At 35.7% G+C, this 20,481-nt stretch overlaps 1 protein-coding gene across 2 annotated transcripts in view; it reads left to right on the top strand.

Moving 5' to 3' along the window:
* LOC134534909 (zinc finger protein 271-like) overlaps positions 1 to 18,958 on the top strand; it is a 29,423-nt gene extending 10,465 nt beyond the window's left edge. Inside the window, exons 4-7 of one of the 2 annotated variants that reach the window (XM_063373595.1) lie at positions 1,019 to 1,154; positions 3,974 to 4,228; positions 5,628 to 6,728; positions 7,985 to 18,958. In XM_063373595.1, coding sequence (XP_063229665.1) covers positions 1,019 to 1,154; positions 3,974 to 4,228; positions 5,628 to 6,728; positions 7,985 to 8,426 — 1,934 coding nt within the window. In that variant the 3' untranslated portion in view covers positions 8,427 to 18,958. The remainder of the gene's footprint in view (positions 1 to 1,018; positions 1,155 to 3,973; positions 4,229 to 5,627; positions 6,729 to 7,984) is intronic. The other variant, XM_063373596.1, reaches the window with a different exon arrangement.
* Positions 18,959 to 20,481: the final 1,523 nt, after the last annotated feature.

Raw genomic sequence — 20,481 nt, forward strand, 5'->3', positions numbered from 1 at the left:
TTTAGGCTTTGTGACTTTCCCCCCCTTCCAAGAAAGGACTTCACAACATTTTGTAAGGCCACTGTTTCTCATGTCAGCTTTACTTGATTATGGACTGTATTTTACATTTCTGGTGGTTTTATTATATGTATATATAATGATTATGATGAATTCATATCTTTCATTAATATAATGCAATTATTTACACATTGTGCTGGTATGCTAGATTGAATTTATATAGTTTAAAACTAATTTATGCTATTTGTAATAATTGTTACTTAATGGGAAAATGTTTTTCCCTGGAGTATCGAAAGTATCGAACTGAAAAAAACAATACAGAATTGAGTATCGAAAGTGTGGTATCGTCCCACCTCTATATTTTATTCATCAGTTTGTTCTTTCCTTTATGGCAACGTGAAAATTTTGTGCCATACTTAGACAAACTTCTTCTTAATTCCTCAAAATATGACTGTAAATTGCCAAATTCATTATTTGGATACGTTAAGGGGCTTGCCTGGTCAGGGGTGTATGATCCAATTGTCTGTGCTATTGTGTGAAGAAGCTTCTGGAAATGTGTGTGTTTAAAATTAGGGAATTTTTTTAGTGAACTAAAAAACTAATAAGTTTTGAAGAAATTGTAATGTTTTCAGTAGGCAACCTAGCCTAGAAATCCGCAAACTATTACAATTTCAAAGCATCTTTATTATTCAGTGCCCAACATCACATCAATAATTGTTTCAAGTGTTTTGCTTTAGACTGTTACTTTCAGCTGCTTTGCCGGAACAGTCTGAAAAAGAAACATTTTGGATGAACAAAAAATCTGTAGGTAGTTAAGGTACCACTTAGAATTATACTCCATAAGTCATAAGTGCAGTTCAAATACTAGTTTAACAGTAGAATTAGTGAAATAATTGGGCCGCAGTTTGGCCTAAAGTAGATTGGGTGTGTGGACATTGGCATTTGTTCTGGTGCCATATAATTGGATCTCAGTAGGAAATGGATAGAGGAGGGCATGTGTGAATCTGTGTTTGTTTTCCAGTTGCGAATGGCTTGACTATCACGCCTATACTGCCTAGTGATAAGCGGGATCACTGGCCGGAATTGCGTGTGGGCAGTCCTGCTCCTGACGATTATGTTCTCATGAAGGAAGAGACGTTCAGAACAGATGGCAATAGGTGTGTTCCATCGGTGTTTATCATAGATGCAGCACACAATGTTGATTACAAGTACTGTACTGCTGCAGTACAAGCATGGTTGTCTTTTTCTCCCGTCATCGGTATGATGCTTTGCCACTAAAAGTGAGCAGGGATTGAAAGTGAATTTTTGTTAAGGCGTCGTCAATATGGCAAGCCTATTATATGCATGACATTTATTTAACCCCATCATACAGCCAGTGTGTCTTATTGTCATGTAATACTGGAAATAATTCATTCAAACTTGCTCAATAATATATTCTCATAAAATTTAAGGTTTTGCATTTATCCTATATACTCAGAAATTATGTAAATACATCATGTAGATATATATGATGGATCGAAAATAGGTTATGTTGATCTCTATAAACAAACTTTGAAACTTCTCGTCTCCGGTAATAGTTGAGTGGCATGAATATAAATATGTTTCATGGTAATAAGTCACAGTGTTTCTTATTGTCTTGTTAGTTTAAGAAATACAATAATCATATTGACAAAATGTACCATATTAAAGAAAAATAATTTACAGGCAATTGTCTTTAAGTTTGTCATATTAAATAATAAAAAATTAAAGGTTAGGACAGAATCACGTAATATTGAAACAAGATAACATCACAACTTTGTTGCATGATGCTTTGCGTACAGGTTACTGGAAGGTGCACCTAACTGTTGACAAATGTGAGCTTTCTAGGACAAACTGTTTTAGTGTTACATACTTATAAATATATCAAAATGTTCCTACAAACTGGAGTTTTTTAATTTTTCAAAAATTTATAACTCAAAAACCATAAATGCTAAAAATTTAAATTTTTTTATTTTTTATCTGCTAAGGGAGCGTTCAACGTAACGAATTTGAGGGGGTCTTGTAAAATGTTACAATGCGTTACAGTGGTGGGAGGGGGGGGGGGTTTGACCTACGCATTACGTCACATTGTTTTTTTTAACCCTTCAGAACGGTTGCGTAGAGACAGATTCTTTCACACATTTTTTAAAACTTTTTTTTTTCTAAAAATTTTAAATGGCATGATAACTTAATTTTTTTTTACCTTCACAAAATTGCTTCTGCTTGCTTTACAAGATTAGTGAATAATGTTTTTTTAACTCCAAATGTAAAGCAAAAAAAATATATATTTATCAACAGCTGTGATAGTTTTTCTCGTCAATCCAGTAAAGTAGTTAAAACAAACAAGCTCGTGGTACCTAGTCAGATAGACAAAGGATCATGCAAGTTTTCGCCACTTCTTGTGAGGTTGTCTATTGATCTGTCGCCTCCTCTAGAAGTGTTTAAGCAGATGCTTTACAATTTATTTTGCCCATCAGTACAATCCGACCTAAAGAACCGAGTATGTTCAACCTGTGGGATTTATTTTACACCCCACAAGAGTGAGCAAATGCACAATCGTTACATGCATGGCAAGACTGCCCAAGACCTTAGTGAAAGTCGAGTACGGCCACAGCGACTTACTGCAAGAAGGGCAAAAAAGCTTCTCTGCATTGTGCATCGCTGTGAAAAATCGTCTGAGGATGCGGATTGGCTCGACGAAGACGAAGTTGATGCAAGCGGGTTAACAATTCCGGAACTCTCTTCGACTGCTCTCCGGATGCCAGTAATGAAATAATCTGAGTGGCTGGCAAACCCATGGACAGAGGAGCAGTAAAACTCATTGAATTGTTTTTTTACAATCTACTTATTTTAATTATGGCTGATTTTATTTTAAATGTTTTCGTTTTCGTTCGATTGTATTCTTAAATACAATTATATTTTGACAAATATATTTTATTTCAGTTAGTTTTATGTTTGTAATTGCATTGCCAAAGGTAAAAATAAATTATTAGAAATAAAATTTGTTATTTGATTTTAATAGCTTTATTAGTAAAATGCTAAAATAGGAGAATGCATGAGAAGAACAATGGCGGATAAAGCAAAAAGTGTGTAAGGACAGGGCCAAGTCAGGAAAATGACGTAATTAAATGTATGATTGCTAAATGTATGATTGAGTAGTAAAAATTTATTAGGACAGAAAAAAACATTAGAAAGCTCTTGCTTTTAAAAAACAAGACATTTCAAATGTTAATAAATAACATAACGTGATTAAAACAATAACAAAGGTATTTTAGTGACTTATTCCGGTACGTTACGCCACATAATTATAACTTTTAAGTAAAAATGGTCACTTGGGGTTACGTAACGTTTTACTGGGGGGTGGGGGGGGGGGGGGGGTACAGAAAAATGTTACGACGCGTTACATAGGGGGGAGGGGGGTCAAAAATATCAAAAAATTGTGTTACGTAATACTTGAACGCTCCCTAAGCTAATTCTATCTCATAAAAAAACAAAAATCTGAAGACTTATGGTTTTGTGGGTTTTTATCATTCTGTTCTGTTTTGGAGAACTATTGTGTTTGTTTCATCTTTTCGTTTTGTCGTGTTTTTGTCTCATTTCAACCATTGTGCTGAATTTTTTTTTTGGGTTCAATATTTTTTTGTCGTCATCATTTGTGGTTTTTTTTTTCGTTCTCTTAGTACATTTTTCTTTGTTTTTCTTTGTTTGTTGACCATATTCCTGCCTGTTATGGAATATTTTTTGGTGTTTATATCCTGTTGACAACAGCAAATTTTTGCTTAATTTGTGTTTTTTGTCTTTTGGGTATTTTTATTTATTTATTTATTTTTATTTTTTAGTTTTCTTCTACAGAAAAAGTGCTTAGCAATGGTGTATTTTCAAAAACTTACATCAAGTCATGTAAAAAGGTGCTGCACATCGAACTGTCTCTAAAGTGACATGTGAAGTATCCTTGCAGGCAGACCGCGATCGAGGAGAGCCTGCACAAGGAGAAGGACAGCGACATAGTGAAGGCTCAGAGGCGACGCAGGGAGGTCCTTCCGCCCATGTGGGACGTGTACGAGCGCGCCTCCACGTACAGCACTCTGGTGACCCACCGCCGGTACATAGTCAACAAGGCCGCCTTCCCCTGCTCGCTGTGCAACAAGTGCTTCAGCATCACGCAGGGCTACCAGCGCGACGGAGTTCCCGACACGACCGAGAACGATGAAAGGTATTGTCTTGTTTGTGTGCTGGCGGAGACTGCGTGTTTGCTGACCAGCTTTGATATGGAGAAGACCTCTGTGTGAAGTTCTTTTGAAAGAAAAAATAAAGTCTGTCGGTAAATAAACCATTGGTTATTGGTAGGCATGTTTAAATCTTAAAAAATTAAATGTGAAACCAAAGTTTGTGAATGTCAGCTCAAATTACGCATGTGTAGAACAGTTGTTCTTTGTTTAATTATTCTAATTAAAACAACTAAATGTATATAGTGTTTGGAAACTGCTGGGCATAAATTTAATGAGTGGTAGGGAATACCAAGACAAGCGATTTTTGTTGAGGAACACATGTCTGGAAACACAACCCTGCAAAGTTGCAGGGGCAAATAATGTCATGCAAATTTGAATTTTTACATGCAACTAGGCGCTAGTGGCACCGTGATGTTTAAAAGCTCCGCGGAAAACAGGAGACGAGTCGGGCGCAGGCGTTTTGAGTAGGGATGGGCCAATAAAATCCTCAAACACTGTCAAATATTTAGTATTCTAAGAAAAATAATAGAGAACGTAAAGTAAAAAAAAATTAACACTGGTAACTTCTGAACTTTTCTAGGTAAATTTGTTTCTTTTTGCCAATCCTTTTTACCATTCTCCAAGATATTGTACTTTTAACATGCAATTGTATAAATAAAATTAGAATAAGTATTGATACTGGAAATGTTTTTTGTGAAACAATAATTTAAAGGGTAGAATATTTCGAAACTATAGTTAATATTTTTCATATTTAATATATTATTTTATTTTTGATCTTTTGAGACCTATATTATGATTCAAGGGAATATTCGAGTTATCTCTGGGAATGAGACAGGTAAAAGAAATTCAGTAAACGGGAAGGGAAACATGAGTATAAAAAGTCTTATTCTTGGGCCATAAAAGATAAAAATGGTAGAGACAAAGAACCTGTGCTGTGTTTCTTTGGTTGCAATAAGCTGAGATATGAACCACAAAGACTTCACTTGTATTCTATTAAAGACAGATATATGGTGCAATCCATATTCGAGGGCTACCCTTACGGTGAAAATGTTATATTTTTTTTTGGCCCAAAATTATAGATGTAATCCATATGCAGGGGCGAGACCCTTCTGCGGGTAAATACGGTACAATGGTTTGTGTAAAAATGCATGTGTAATTTTATCTTAAATAATAATATTAATGAATAAAATAAAAGATTTATTGAAAAAATTTGTTATAAGTATAATAATCATTACTTTAATGTAAAAATGTATGCTTTTTCCGATTTTCTTTGATTTTTTTTTTAATAGAAATTTGTATTCCCGCTTTTTCTTTCACAAAATAGTTGTTACGTTCTTGACTGCCATTGGTTAGTAAAATCTTTGGTGCTTGTTGGTTGTTCAGCAGGTCATCTGGCGATGAAGGAACTCCAGGAATACACTTCTACACTTGCCACTTGTGTTGGAAGGTGTTCCCCAAGCGCAGTGCTTTGCAGAAGCATCAGCTCTTGCATGTGGATGCCCAGTCGAACACATGCCCTCTGTGTGGCAAAGCATTCGGGCGCAAGGAGCACTTGTCCCGCCACATGATATCCCACACGGGGGGCCGACCGTACACCTGTGAGTTGTGCTCCAAGCCTTTCGTGCGCAAGGAGCATCTCGACCGCCACCGCCTGTCTCACTGCAAGATGCTTCTGGAACAGGGCGTCGCCCTGGCTCCGCAACCTGGGCAGACGGACGAGCTTCCAGCCGCTGAGCATTCTTTCACGTGCGACGTTTGCCTTCAGACATTCCCCAGCTCGGAACAGCTCGTGCAGCATACGTGTGTTCAAAACACATTTCACCCAGGGATGAATAGTGTTCACAACACGTATCTTCCCGGAACAAATATCCTGCTACCGAAATTACATTCCTGCTCCGTGTGTTCCAAACTCTTCACTCGCAAGGAACATTTAGTGCGACACCTGAAGGTACATCAACGGGAGTCTCCTCACAGCACAATAAGGATGGCTCTGAACAACACATGTCTAGTGACAGCGCTACCTCAACTTAATAACTGTAATAATAACGATAGCAAAGATAATGATCTCAAACATTTTCTTTTAAGTAGTGCAGTGAGTGGTTTAGCTGAAGTGAAGATTGAGGGCGTGGAAACCACCTTGGATGAAAGCATGGCCAGGTCAGACGGTGAGGGGGAATCGGTTACCGAAAGCGCTGTCTCGGTTGAAGCGTGTGCTGTTCAGAAAGAAGGGGGTGACGGCTCCGATGGCTCTGGCAACACGACGAGCGGAGCCGACGGCAGCACGGATGGTAGCTCCCCGGACGCCAAGTCCCACCCTTGTCCCTGCTGTAAGACCAAGTGCTTCTCGCGCAAGAGCCACTTGGTCAGGCACTTCAAGCGCGCTCACCCGAACCAGCCGCTCGGCCTGGTCGTGTCCAGAACTCGCAACGACTACAGCGAGGGTTACAAGGACTGCGTCTTGAGCAACGGACAGCACTTGTGCAAGTAAGTAAACCAGTGCCACCTGTATGTCGCTGTTTTTGATTACGGGCAAACACTTCATATTGCGTGGGAAGTAGTGATGGGTCTGTCTGTTCCACAGTTCTGGAGTTATATAGAGAACCGTGAGAACCATTCAGGTCTATGATTCCCACACCTTCCAAAAATGTCTCATTTTCAAGTCCTGTCCTGTAAACTGTGCACAGGGTGGCCACAGACCGGGGAAACTGGGAAAAATCAGGGAATTCTATATGGGTCTGGGAAATGTTTGAGGTGAGCTTAAAAGGTAACTTTTTCAAAATTGTGTTTGCACATTACTACTGCTACTACTGCTGCTGCTGCTGCTGCTGCTGCTGCTGCTGCTGCTGCTGCTGCTGCTGCTGCTGCTGCTGCTGCTGCTGCTGCTGCTACTACTACTACTACTACTACTACTACTACTACTACTGCTACTACTACTACTACTACTACTACTACTACTACTACTGCTACTGCTACTACCATTACTACTACTACTAATACTAATACTACTAATACAGACTGTAGCTAGGCAGATCCTAAGTACAATTATCATCTCCCATTACTAATCTCCTTACTCCCTTACTATCCACAACTCCTTCTTGTATTATCTCCCAGACATAATTTGGCTCTGCAGGGCTTTTAATACAATTCCTGAGGGCTTGGGATTAACATAGGAAAGGGTGGATTTCCTGGAATCACTTGCCTGCCACGGGAGTGTGTTTAGTGAGAGAGGCATAGCACCAAAGGCATACGCGGCACGTCAACAGATACTGAATTAATAATGCTTTACCTACTTTGTCTTTCCAACCAAAAAAAAATTTTTATTGTGTGCACTGTTGTGGCACAGAAAACTTTGCCTCTGAATAATTTTGTTGGTGAATTTTTCCTTCTCTCCTCCCTCTTCGTCCAAACAAATTGGCATATTTTTAGCGTACTGTATGGAAAGTCTTAAGTAAGTCGCCGCCTGAGTATTGGAAAGTTCTATGTCCACTTTTTAGGTTTTTTATGCTATGGACACGAAATTAGTATTAGTATTCATTTGTACTATATCCACACACGTCTACGCACATAAAAATGTTTGTTTTTAATTTAAGACCAATATTATTTTGTTCTGTGGCATGATATTCATAGTTGTTTGAACTTTCAAATGCTTATATCTCAGTTCCGACTTCAATGTACACAGAACACTCCAATAATTCTCAGGCGACGAGGTAGCTCCCTGCATGAGTGTGTGCGGTGCGCAGGATCTGCGGGAAGATGTTTGGTCGCCGATACCACCTGATTCGCCACATGAAGCTGCACAGGAACGGGGTGGTGCCGCCGTCGTCATCATCCTGCTCCGTGTGCAAGGAGTCGTTCTCGGACCACTCGCGCCTCCGGTCGCACGCTTGCGGCGGCAGGGCGGGCCCGGCTGCGCGGGGCGCGCCCGACAGCGTGGAGACGTCCAAGGAGAACCGCGTGGCCAACGTCAACGGGGAGAAGGCCGTGTTCGGGAGGAGCGACGGCGAGGGGACGCGGGCCAAGGCTGCCCGGGCCTCCCCCGCGGGCAGGGGCGTCGCCCGCAAGCGGGCGTACGGCTACCACCACGAGTGCGTCACCTGCGGGATAAACTTCTCCAAGAAGAAGCTGCTGAAGAGGCACGTGGAGTCCGCCCACGCCGACAGTAGCATGGACGAGCCACCTTAATGTTCACTCGCTCCAGGAGTGCGTTTCGTTTGCTCACCGATTACAGGCGTTAGTTAATTTAAATTCACCTCGCCAAAATCGCTGTTCGGTTTCTACGCAAAGAAATTTAAAGAGCTCGTTGTGGTTACGTTATTCATGCTGTTTTGCAACTTGGCAGATTTTTTATTTGTTTGAGCGTACATTTTCATTGTAATGTGAAATTTTTCATCGGGGAGACTGTACAGGCTGTGGGCACTTGGTCATTTACGTTAATAAATTAATTGCAGCAAAATTTTTATTAAAAGTGCTTGTGGAGAAAGCGCAGTATTTTATCTCATGTCGGTGATTTGGTCTTGAAGCATTTTGGTTTTGCAATATAGTTTTTCAGGTTTTTCAGGTGTCTGGGTCTAGTACATCGGGTTGACTCATATACCTAATGGATTGATTGTTTCTGACAGTGAAGTGGCATATAATTCTTATCTTTACATGAAATATAAATTTTTTCACCTATTTTCTGGCATTATACCAACAAGCTTTTTTTTTTTCTAAGAGAGTTACCTTCACAAATGTCTCATCTGTTTCCAATAATATAAACACCTAAAATTTTATTACGTTATGTACAAATCATCCATGGCAGAAGATGGCATGCAAAGTAGTATTGTTATTAATGAATTTTGTTGGTATGTATTGAAATGCAGTGTTGTATACCTGTAAATTATTTTTGCATTTAACTTACTTGTTGCCATTTCGAAGATGTCTTTAGTTGCATTTTACTTTTTCTTTTGCTTTTATAGCCTGTACAGTCATAATCTTATTTTTTTTTTTTTTTTTTTAAAAAAAGACAACTGCCATGACAGTTCAATTATTTGTGCTTTTGATTTTATTTCATTTAGTTTTCTTAAACTTTAAACTACTAACGTTTTGTTCGACATTGCAGTCACCATCATCAGGGTAGCGTTACCTACTGAGGTTATTATAAGTTATGCTGCCTTTTAATACTCTTGCATGAGAGGGGAGCGTTTCCCTATTGGCTGCAGCTGTAGGCCAGTCACAGCATTCCTTTTGTCTGGTTGGCTTGTTGGTTTGGCCAGTCAGAGCTGGGCTTTTGTGGTTGGCTGGGGGTGCTGGCAAATCAGTGGTCTCTTCTCTTCTGATTGGCTGGGCTGTTTGGCCAACCATAGGTGACCTGTCTTTTGTTAAATACAGAGTTAGGTTTTGAGTGTTTCTGAAGAGTGGATCCCATATTGTGCTTATTTTGTAGCCATCTTCTCTCTGGGTGTTTTAATATTTGTACTGATTCTCAAAAGGAAGGCTGTGATTGGCCCACAGCTGTAACCAATCGGCAAACACTCTCAGGCGAGAGTATTAAAAGGCAGGAGAACTTGTAATAACCTCAATAGGTAACTCTACCCTTATGATGGCGACTTCAACGTCGACCGAAACGTTGTGATATTTTTGCCTTGACCACGGCTACAACCCAGAAGCCAAGCAACTTCAGACAATTTCCGCGAAAGCCTGCGATCTTTTTAAACTATTATATGCTTTTTTTTTTTCATTTCATAAATAAAAAATTTAAATTTTATAATTAAGTATATGTGTCTCTAGGCCTCATTTTTGTTTTACTCAAAAGTGTGCATCAATGCAAATATTTTTTTTTTACTGCAATTTCATGGAATAAGAAGATTAGTAAGTATCTTTGTGCAAGTGCCTTAGAATGTGTGAGACCGTCGTGAGACAGGTTAGTTTTACCCTACTGAGAAACTGGTCGTTGCCCCAGTATTCCTGCTCGGTACGAGGGGAAACCGCAGGTACGGGCCACTGGCTCAGGCACTCGGTCGAACGACCGGTGGTGCGAAGCTACCATCCGTGGGATTACGCCTGAACGCCTCTAAGGCAGTATCCCCTCTGAGAGAAAACGATAATTAAGAGTTCCTGAGCCGGAAGGCTTCTGATGACTATACTAGGCGGTCCGTATCTATGCCCTTGTGAGCCACCAGAGGATTCATTCGGCACAGCGCCCTTTTGTTTCCGGTGGTCAACCATGGGTATGAGATCTGGTGTAGGAACTCGAATCGTCTGCAGACGACTTACTTTCACTAAGGAATTCAGTTAGTTACGTACCTTGATCTGTTCTCTTATTTTCTGGCCGTTTGATACAAAATAATATTCTGAACATTATTGCACAGTTATTATTTTTATTTTAATAAATAAAATAATATAGTTTCTATAGCAAATACACTAGTTTAAACCGATAAAAATGTTTGCATAAATTTACGTATTGTCCATCTATGAATAGCAGTATTTTGTTCGGAAAGTGCTGATGCTACCACTAGAAATTCTACTGATGGTGTAATGTAAGCTTACGGAGTATGTGATGGTGATTCGGTTGAAAATGTTTACCTGAAATTAATCTTTAACTATGTGGATGTACTATAAAATAACAGTGAATGGTCAAAGCAAATTTTATTTTTCATGATTTGTGATGCTTCAATATGATAGGCGAAAAACTGTTGTACTCCACATTTCTTGATCTTGTCTCGTCTATGCAGTTATGCCAATTTGATACTCCACAACATTGCTAAAAGAAGATTATTACGGAACATTTTCATGTTTTTCTCAAAATTATGGCATATGTATATATTTGCCAAATAATACCAGTATAAAATTTGTTCTTTAATATTTTGAAACACTTTTTCAGGAAATTTTATTATTTAGACATCACATTGAGGGCAAGAGAATATCATGTTGAATTAGATAATAAAATAATTGTATTTAAACTGTCATGTAGGGTGTATAACTTGAAAAAATTATATATATTTTTTTAATAGCAGCAATATATTATAATTTTTAAAAGCAGAGCCTGGTGATTACATTGGTTTAAATAAATATTTTTTTTTTTTAGTTATTTTCATTTTAAGTTTAGTTCTAAGAAAGTTTATCATTGTTAACATTTAGAAATTTTAGTTTTCAAGCAAATAAAAATTTATTTTGTTAAACAGAGAACTTATTTGATTTTCCATTAAATGTAAGAACTGCTGTTTTGAACTGTCGGTTGTTAAAGCATTTATTGGTATGCTCTTTGTAATATATGCAATTATACAAAATGTATTTGTGAAATTCAGAAACTTTTATATATATATATGTATGGTTTTGTAAGCAGATTCTAAGTGGTTTTGTTAAGGAGCTAATTTTAATAAGTCATAACATTGAAAATTAAAAGTGGATGAGATTAATAATTTTAGCAAAGATTGCTGAAGATAATTTTCTACCATTGCCTGTTTGTGTTTTTGTTACCTTGTACACATTCCAAGCATGCCTCCTAGCTAACACAGTGATTGAACAATAAGTAAGTTGACTATTTTTTCCCCCTGCAATGTATTTAATTGTACAGATTTCACAGCCAGAATATCTGCATCTTTGCAACCATTAAACAGTTCCAAGTTCAGGGTTGGCGAACTTTTAACTGCCAGGGAATGCATTCACTTAAATTAAAAATTTTATTTTGAAATTCACAGCTTTTTAAGCCATTGGGTGTCCTTGAAATAACTAGGTAAAATTTAAATGGAACTTATTGTTTGCAAGTATAGTAGAGTAAATGAACATTATAACCATTTTGGCTCGTATGAGAAAGCTTGGCAAATACATAGGTAATCACAGTAAACAGCTGAAGTTTTTTTGTGTGCACAATTGGTTTGAAATGTAACTTTAGTTAAAAAAAATTATCTGGGAAAATTAAGTTGTTTGTTGGGGAAACATGGAAGTTGGGAAAATTTGATCCTGGCTTTCTGAATCAACCTTGATGATCTGCGTTGTTTCTGTGTGTCAGAGAATGTAAGGAAATATACTTGAAATCTGGGAAAAGTCATTGAAATTTCCTAGTGGTAGTTATTAGAGGGGAGAAGTCATGTTCTAGTTTGCCATCACTCAGATTGTGAAAAAAAAATTCCAAGTCATGTTTTAGTGCGTAGCCATAAATACTATAAAACTGGCGTATGCAAGGTTTTGTTTGAAAAATTTTTTTTTTTTAATATGTATGATTCTTGGTCAGCTATGGGAATGATGAAGACTGAATTTTCGTTATTTCTTCCAGAAAATGGCAAAATAGGTGCATTATTTTTAAAAAGATAGGATAATTGGAAATTTATTTTATTTGTGTGAGATCCTATCTTTTTCTCTTAACGGAGGTGCTTAACTCGTAGTAGTTATGGCTGGTAAAGCTCATTGTTATGTATGTCAGCATGTCAAATGACTTAATTAAGATGATGCCCCACTATCCCCTTTGTATCAGTTTGCACTTGCATGTACGACATAGTAATCTTGATACAAGTGTGGCTGTAAGCATTGCTGCATCAGTACGGCAGTAATCCATCGTGGAATGACTGGGCCAGTTTTTGTTCATCACTATTAGTTAGTATTGGGTCAGTTCCTAAAATGTGTCTGTTCCAATTCCAATGTTGATTAGAGTCCATCAGTTTTTATATTCCTTAAGATTGTGCTTATCTAATTCCTCCTGACTCATACATCCGGAAGAAAAAAAATTATTTTGCTTATGTAACTAAAAACTAATATTTATTCATTTACAATTTCAAAGAATCCAAGCACCCAAAAATAAATACATTTCTGACAAAAAAAGCATTTGGTGATCTATTATAAATTAGGGTGGAACCTCACTATTATAACACTTAAAAGTAATGGAATATTATTGGTCTGTAATGTGTAGTATAAATGAGTTACTATATTGCCATTTGTGATTACAAAATTGTGTTTTTAAATAGAAATGGTGCTGGTTAATTTATAATTACAACTTTCACTCAACTATGTTCAATTGAAGTGCAATCATTATTTATTAAACTGTTTGCCTCCAATAAAATATAATATAATCTGAATGTAACAAATGAGACCCTGTGATTAATTGAAAATATTTCCAATCATTTTGACACATTTCTTACTAATTGAACAAACCCTGATTAAATGATCAAAATCATGATGAACTATACTTGCTACTTAATCAGGCAACACCCAATTACATAATCTGACAAAAATTCTAGTTGAAAGTTGTAGCCATTTGTCTTTTATACCCATCATTAAATGGAACAGTACTACAAATTTCTAAGTTTTACTCGAAGTGAAGAATTGACCAACTTATATTCCAAGACCACTGGATTATTAATCCTGATACCAATGGAATCAGCCAATTACAGACTTGTAATCGGCCGAACACCACTTTCTCCTATGCATTTCTTGCAGACTAGTGTACGTACTTAATTATGTATATTGATATGACATTTATATGGCTATATAATTCTTTGAAAAGTTTCAGATGTAATGATCACTAAGTTACAAGTAGCAACTGGTGATATGAGGAACTTTGTGCCGCCATATTTGGTTCAGAAAATTAAGTTAATTATTGTTATAAACTTACCCAAGATTGTCAGATATTCATTGTGGGGCTTCTTCTCTGTCAGTGGAGTTAACTTATGAGGAAGATGATCTGATTTTTACGTAAAATATACTTCTTGAAATTGCAGACATTCCTACTAAAGGGGGGACATTTGCCTTAACATTTATTACTTAAACCTCTAGCTGATAAGCTTACATGAGGTAACTTTGGGTCACTATGCAAAATAACCTTGCCTCTACAGTGATGTGGACTGTCATTTCACACAGTTCTTGAGTCACTTGGAAAACATGCAGTTTTCATTGGCTTGTGGCTGGCAATCTAGTCGTAGATTTTTTTTTTGTATATGATTTTTTTTATGATTATTGTGAAATAGAGAAAATATTCAATTGGCCTTTTGAAAAAGTGACATGTAAGCTGACTTTCTGTTGCAATAGACATTTATTCCTTTGCTTTACCAAAGTTGTGCAGAAGTAAAAAGAAAGATGTTTTGTTTAAGTTGATGTTGAAGATATTTGTATACATAGGGTTATAACCAAGATACATATATGATTGTTTTACGTTATTGTTTCGTGATTTTTGTTGGTGATGAAGTACGGCCACATCGGTAAAGTGCAATTTGTGACAGATGTGATGGATGTGTTTCATCGTTCTCTGTTTGTAGTCAACGGTTTTAAGACCGTTATAAATGTTAGTTAAATTAGTGTAGTCTGCCCCAGACATTTTCAGGGAAACGTTCTCTTTGTGTACATGCGATAAAATGAGCCATTAGTGTTTATGATTGGGTTGTGGTAGTATTGTACGGCAAAGGTATGTAGCTATAATGTTCTTAAAACAAAATTTTTTATTTATCATTTATGATACAGGGTATGTTTAATTTTTTTTTTTTCTCAAGCTGACAGTGCTAGGTGCATCGGTAGATTGTATCTGTTCTGTTAATGTTTAATTTGTTAGTGTTACATTGTACTGGAACACAGAATTGTGCACCATGTTGCATTACATTGGGAAAGTACTGATCACTGGAGCAAAATGATGAAATAAAATAAGTTTCTGTAGTAAAAATGCAAATTGTTGCCAATAATTGATTCTTTAGTGTCAAATACAACTGATGTACATGTGTGGACCAATGTAGTGCCGGTACTTAAAATGTTTCAACATATATTGTATGTACTATAATTAGGAACTCTTGTATGATGTCATTTCGTAAATAATTTCTTGATTTAGCAACTAAATTGTGAGCAATGTTTGCTAATGTGTTAATGTAAAATGACTAATTTTGTACTGCACAAGCATAAACTGCTGACATTGCAATCAGTTTGCACCATGAATGCACATTCTGTTTTTTTCATTATTATTTTTATTTTTTTAAAACTTTAAACAAATCGTTTTTCAGAATGTGGTGATGTACTTAATAATAATATTATCAGGAAAAGATTTGCTACTGATGAGGGGGGGGGGGAGGAGAGGAAATACAAAGCACTAAGTGTTGCCCCCTAATTTTTTACTTGTCTTGCATATCGTACTCGTACTGCACTAATTTTCCTCATTTCATACTTCCTGCATTTAGCAATAATTTTTTCTAGTCCCTAATATAAATTATGATTTAACTACAACATTTTACTGGTTGCAGGTCTATCAGAATTAATTGGGAACATGCATGTGTCTGATATTTCATAATAAACAATATCAGTGTTTTGGGTCAGAACCAAGTAAAAGAACCATTTGACACAGAGGCCTAAAACATGCTCTACAAAAATGAAAATAAAAATATCTGTTGAAAATGTTAAAAAATATGACCTTTTTCAATTTGCTTAAAACACTTTGTGATGGGCTTCATTGTTAAAAACTCACTTGGCAGGACTTATTTTTGCCTCCTGGTTCAAGGCTATACTGAATAGTGTATATAATAGAAATAATTTCCTGTTTCAATAATTACAATTGGGTACCTGTTTCCTTGCAAGATTTTTTTTTATGCCATATAAATTCTTGCTGGATTGTGAACCTGTAGATTTTTTAAACACAAGTTTTTTTTTTAAAGTTGAAAGTACTTTAATTATGGATTAATAACAATGTTACAGTAAGAAAAATTATTGATAACTGTTTCAACATAGTTTTCATGTAAAATCTCACTTGCTGGTGCAATAGTCGTGGAATATTTCAGGAAATTGGTTTTTTTTATCAGCCCCCGCTCGAAAGCATCTCTGTAGGCACGGAAGGGCTCGGAACCCCTTCACGTCGTGAGCAGCGGCCCAATGTGGGGGGCACCTGTCAGACCCGGCACAACTGCCTCTCAAGGCCACGGCAAAACACAGAGGGGCCTGAATCTTGGTGACAGCCAGTGGCAGCGGTAGACATGATTTCTAGTCCACATTACTTAGGCCTTCGATCATTATGTATCACTTTTTACTCGTAACTAGAGACGAGATTTTATGATTCTATTTTCAGTCCTATTTCGTTTTTAAAACTGAGGATTTCTGTGTCGTTTTTATTTTTATCAAAGCTGTTTTGTAATACTCCACCTAAAATATAGGGTGAAATTTATATGCTGCAATTTTACAGTAAAATAATTTTTAATAAATTGGTCTAAAACAGATATATTCGGAACAATTAAAATAAATTAGAGAGCATTTATGGTTTAAAATTATTTAATAAGAGATGCATAATAATAAAACAAATTTAATTATTTTTTTCTGATCCATGCACTTTAGTACAATTTTTTTGGCCGAAATGATATTTCTTGAATTACAAAAATTAAAAGATTCCCTTTTTTTACTGATTTGAATTAAGTTTTGGTTAAAAGCTACTTAATTCCATGAATCGATGATATAATTTGCACTTTGGTGCTATATGGTGCATTAACTTGCATTTTAAGGTGTTTTGACATGCTTTTTGTTGTTATTTCGGTTTTATTGCAATTCACCATATACAGTAAACTCCCTATTATCCGCAGGCAGATGATCCGCGGTGCGTATTATTGGCGCATGCTACGAAAAAATACAGCAAATATGTAAATCTGTATTTTATTACAAGTGAGTAAATTTGAACTCTACTGACTAGTGCATTGTGTGCAGTATGCAGTAAAACGCCACAGGCCTTCTCGGAACTCGCACAGTAGGCTGGCATGCGTAATTATTCAGTAAAATACAAAAATTTTAGCATCATTAAAACAATTTTACTGTTAACTGTAACGTTTACTGTACATACATTTTTTAGATTTTTAAGCTGAAATTAATGTTTCCTTTTTTGTTTCCCATTTTCGGCTCTTTCCGGATTATCCGCGATTTTCACTATCCGCGGTGGCCCTGTAACTTAATTTCGCGGATAATCGAGAGTGTACTGTAATCTTGTTCCTACTCGTAGGCTTAGGCTTACTCGACTAAGTTTCTTAACAGTTTGTGTGTTTGCATAAATAAAGCCAATACCCTTAAAATAACTTGGTACAAATTAATTTTACCGTTCTGATATCCTGATCATCGTGCCCAGACACCACCCATTAACCCACTGATTCATTTGCTTTTTCTTTTAGTCAGAACAAAAGCCCTTCAAAAAAATGTATTACAAAATATTTTATGTTTGCGTGGCCTTCAAACAAAATATTAAGTTTGCTCGCATACCTTCAGAGACGTTCGGAAAATGGAGCGCCGTTTCGCAAAGTGACATCACATTCATCTATTTGTAAGATTAAAATAATTAGAGTAAGTTTTGATTAGTGAAATAAATGTGCTGTTACAATAGAATGACAAAAAAAAATTAATGTTCCCCAATTAAAAAATATATTTATATATATTATTGGTGCACACAGCAGCATTTGTTAGCGGATAACTGAACAGATGTGTGGTGCGAGAAAATTGCAGCGAAAGCTTATTTACGTCATTGTTTGAACAGGGTAGTAAAAAAAAATAGCAATAGCAAAAATTTTGAATTAAATGATGTTTGTAGTTTTCAAAGTAAGTTCTCTTTTTGAAATTAATATTTAGTTATTTATTTACATACCTCTGAATCTAAGCTAAATAGTTCCTAATTTTTTTATTTTTCTTTTTCAAGCACTTTTTTTTCCAGCATATACAGTTCATTATTTTTTGTGTAAAGATGAATTCAATTGGTATGCTTTAGATGTAATTCAGTTTCTGTTCAAGCAATACTAAATGTGCAGAACATCTAGAAATAATTTGAACAGAATTGTTTCTTTAAAAAAAATAATATAATTATTTATTTGGTACTTTTTTAAAATACAGAATTCTCCATCAGTGTTTTGAAATGCAAGAGATTTTTTAAGCCTTTTGGATTGTGTCATCTGTAGCATTTTACAGTTTCTGCCTGTGTTTACAGCTACTAAGAATATTTTTTTGAAAGATAAATGGCCATTCAAAACAATTGTGGCTCAGTAGCAGTGAAAATGCTAATAATAATAATCAAATAGTTGGCTGATGTCTCACCTGGCATATGACGAATTATAAATTGACATGATAAACACTAACAGTATTATTCTGCCAATTAATGAATAGATAAAAAAGCATGGTGCTTACCTTTAAATTTCTTTAATGCTCTGCCATTTTTAGTTAACCTTTTTATTAAGTCTGTTATAATAACTGCAGTTATGACTATTTAGATTAATTTTTTTCCATTTGGCTGAAGTATGTTATTTTCTTTATTAATGAAGAAAATTAAATTTCAATATTTGCCTGTTGATTGTACTTGTACATGACATTTAATACCATCTTTTATTACAGAAAGGTTTGTAATTTTTGTAATATGAGGTTTTCATTAGTAATATCTCAATGAGCTGCAGGTTGAGGATTTTTTTATTGAAGGCTTGAAATATGATATAATTGAAGAGTTTCTAGTTTTCAAGATGATGTCTGTTCCTGCACTACATGCCTTTATGTGTAATAAACTGTGTAGTAATTTATTTTTGGGATCAAAATACATGGGTACTTCCTCATATTGTGTCTTATAATGTACATCTAGTAGGCAGATTGCTATCAAATAGACACTGAAGATTGTAATATGTGACATATCTATTATTAGTTATTTTATACAGAGTTTTAATAAGATATCAACAGTTGTGGTTGTTAGAATGTTAGTGTTTCAAGTCTGATTTGTTGCATGTGTTTAAAGTGTTATATAAATAAATGGGTATTGTTATAAATGTAAAGTTATTATTGTAATCATTTATTCTCTTCCTAGATAAATTCTCAGTAAACAGGAAAGGCTAAATGTCTTAAGGATGTATGAGGAGGACTTTTTGATTTAAGGAATTGGGACAAGCTCAAAAATTTTATCTGCAACTTTGGTAACAAATAAAAAATGTAAACTTTTACTTAATTTTCAGTTGTGAATTTTAGCTGCAATTGCTATGAAATCAACAATTAAAAAATAATGAACAATTTTATAAACATTTATCACCTTACATATTCTGGGTCCTTAATTTCACATAATTTTGAGTATCCTACTTCATGTTCAGTATATATTTTTAAAAGAACCTCCAAAAATTTGCATTTCTTTCACTCGCATATGATTTTCGAAATAAATTTCTTACTGTATTTATGAATAACATTTAAACTACACCCACAGCTGTAGTATTAGATTTTAGATTTTTTTGTTTTATTCTAAAGAGGTTTTTTTTTCTCTGCTGCATATCTCACCAAATGCACTAGATGCAATTATTGAAACATTTTAAATTGCAATGACCACCCACCGTATCTGCTGTAACTAATATGTAAAGTGAATCAGAGTGAATGAAAGTAAATGTAATACTGTGTTAACTAATTATAAACTCATGTTGCTCGGGTGTAGGCAGTCAAATTTTTATTTAGATTTCAAAAAATGAATAATTGGTTAGTTTACCATCTAGGTTATATTTTCGCTCATTATTAAATGAAGTAATATTATTTGATTTTAAAAAACAATTACTGTTAAAAAGGTAATGTAGGTGCATAATAATTGACAATACACTACTGTGATGGTTTTCTTTGTAGAAGATATTTTTTTTTACAAAGATCTGTGTATAGAAAATTAGGTGTGAGCTGGAAGAAATGGGTCTATGATTTTCTTTGGAGTTATTATTGAAATGCTATCTCTTTGAAGTGAACTCAGATTTCCTCAAATTCAATACTAGTTTGAAATCAGTTAATGATTTGATGGTGTAAATAGGCCCACCATGGGGAGTCTTGAAAGGCACCATTATGCTAGGCATTGTCTTGTAAATAATAAGGTATAAAAATTATTTTTTAAAAGCTCTAGTGAAAATATTACCACCATGTGTGACTAGCTGGCAGCCAAGTGATTTTCCACTCTTTGTGCTCTATGCTGTTCTCACTCCAGCGTATGCTGCACTGAGCCTTAGTCTGCGAGCTGTGTATTGTGTGTTGGTACATGCGGGGAGAGGACAAGACCGTTTGCCAACTGCGCCAGTATCGTTAGTCGTACCAAGGAGTTAGAAAGGGCTAGACATTCCCATACATACGTACATCTCGTTTCAAGACCTCGCAGAACTTTATTTCCATCTCTCTCTTACCACACAAGTTTGTAGCGATCTATTTGCGTGCTCTAAAGTTTTCGTGAGATCGGCGTTAAATTGTGTAGATATGATTCAGGGTTCAGTTTTATGGATTTTGTTGATAAATAGTCTTGTGACCTAATTGTTTGTACGTTAATGCTCTTTTGATATTTGCTAGA

Source organism: Bacillus rossius, chromosome 8, assembly GCF_032445375.1.
Source record: "Bacillus rossius redtenbacheri isolate Brsri chromosome 8, Brsri_v3, whole genome shotgun sequence".
Lineage (NCBI taxonomy): Eukaryota > Metazoa > Arthropoda > Insecta > Phasmatodea > Bacillidae > Bacillus > Bacillus rossius.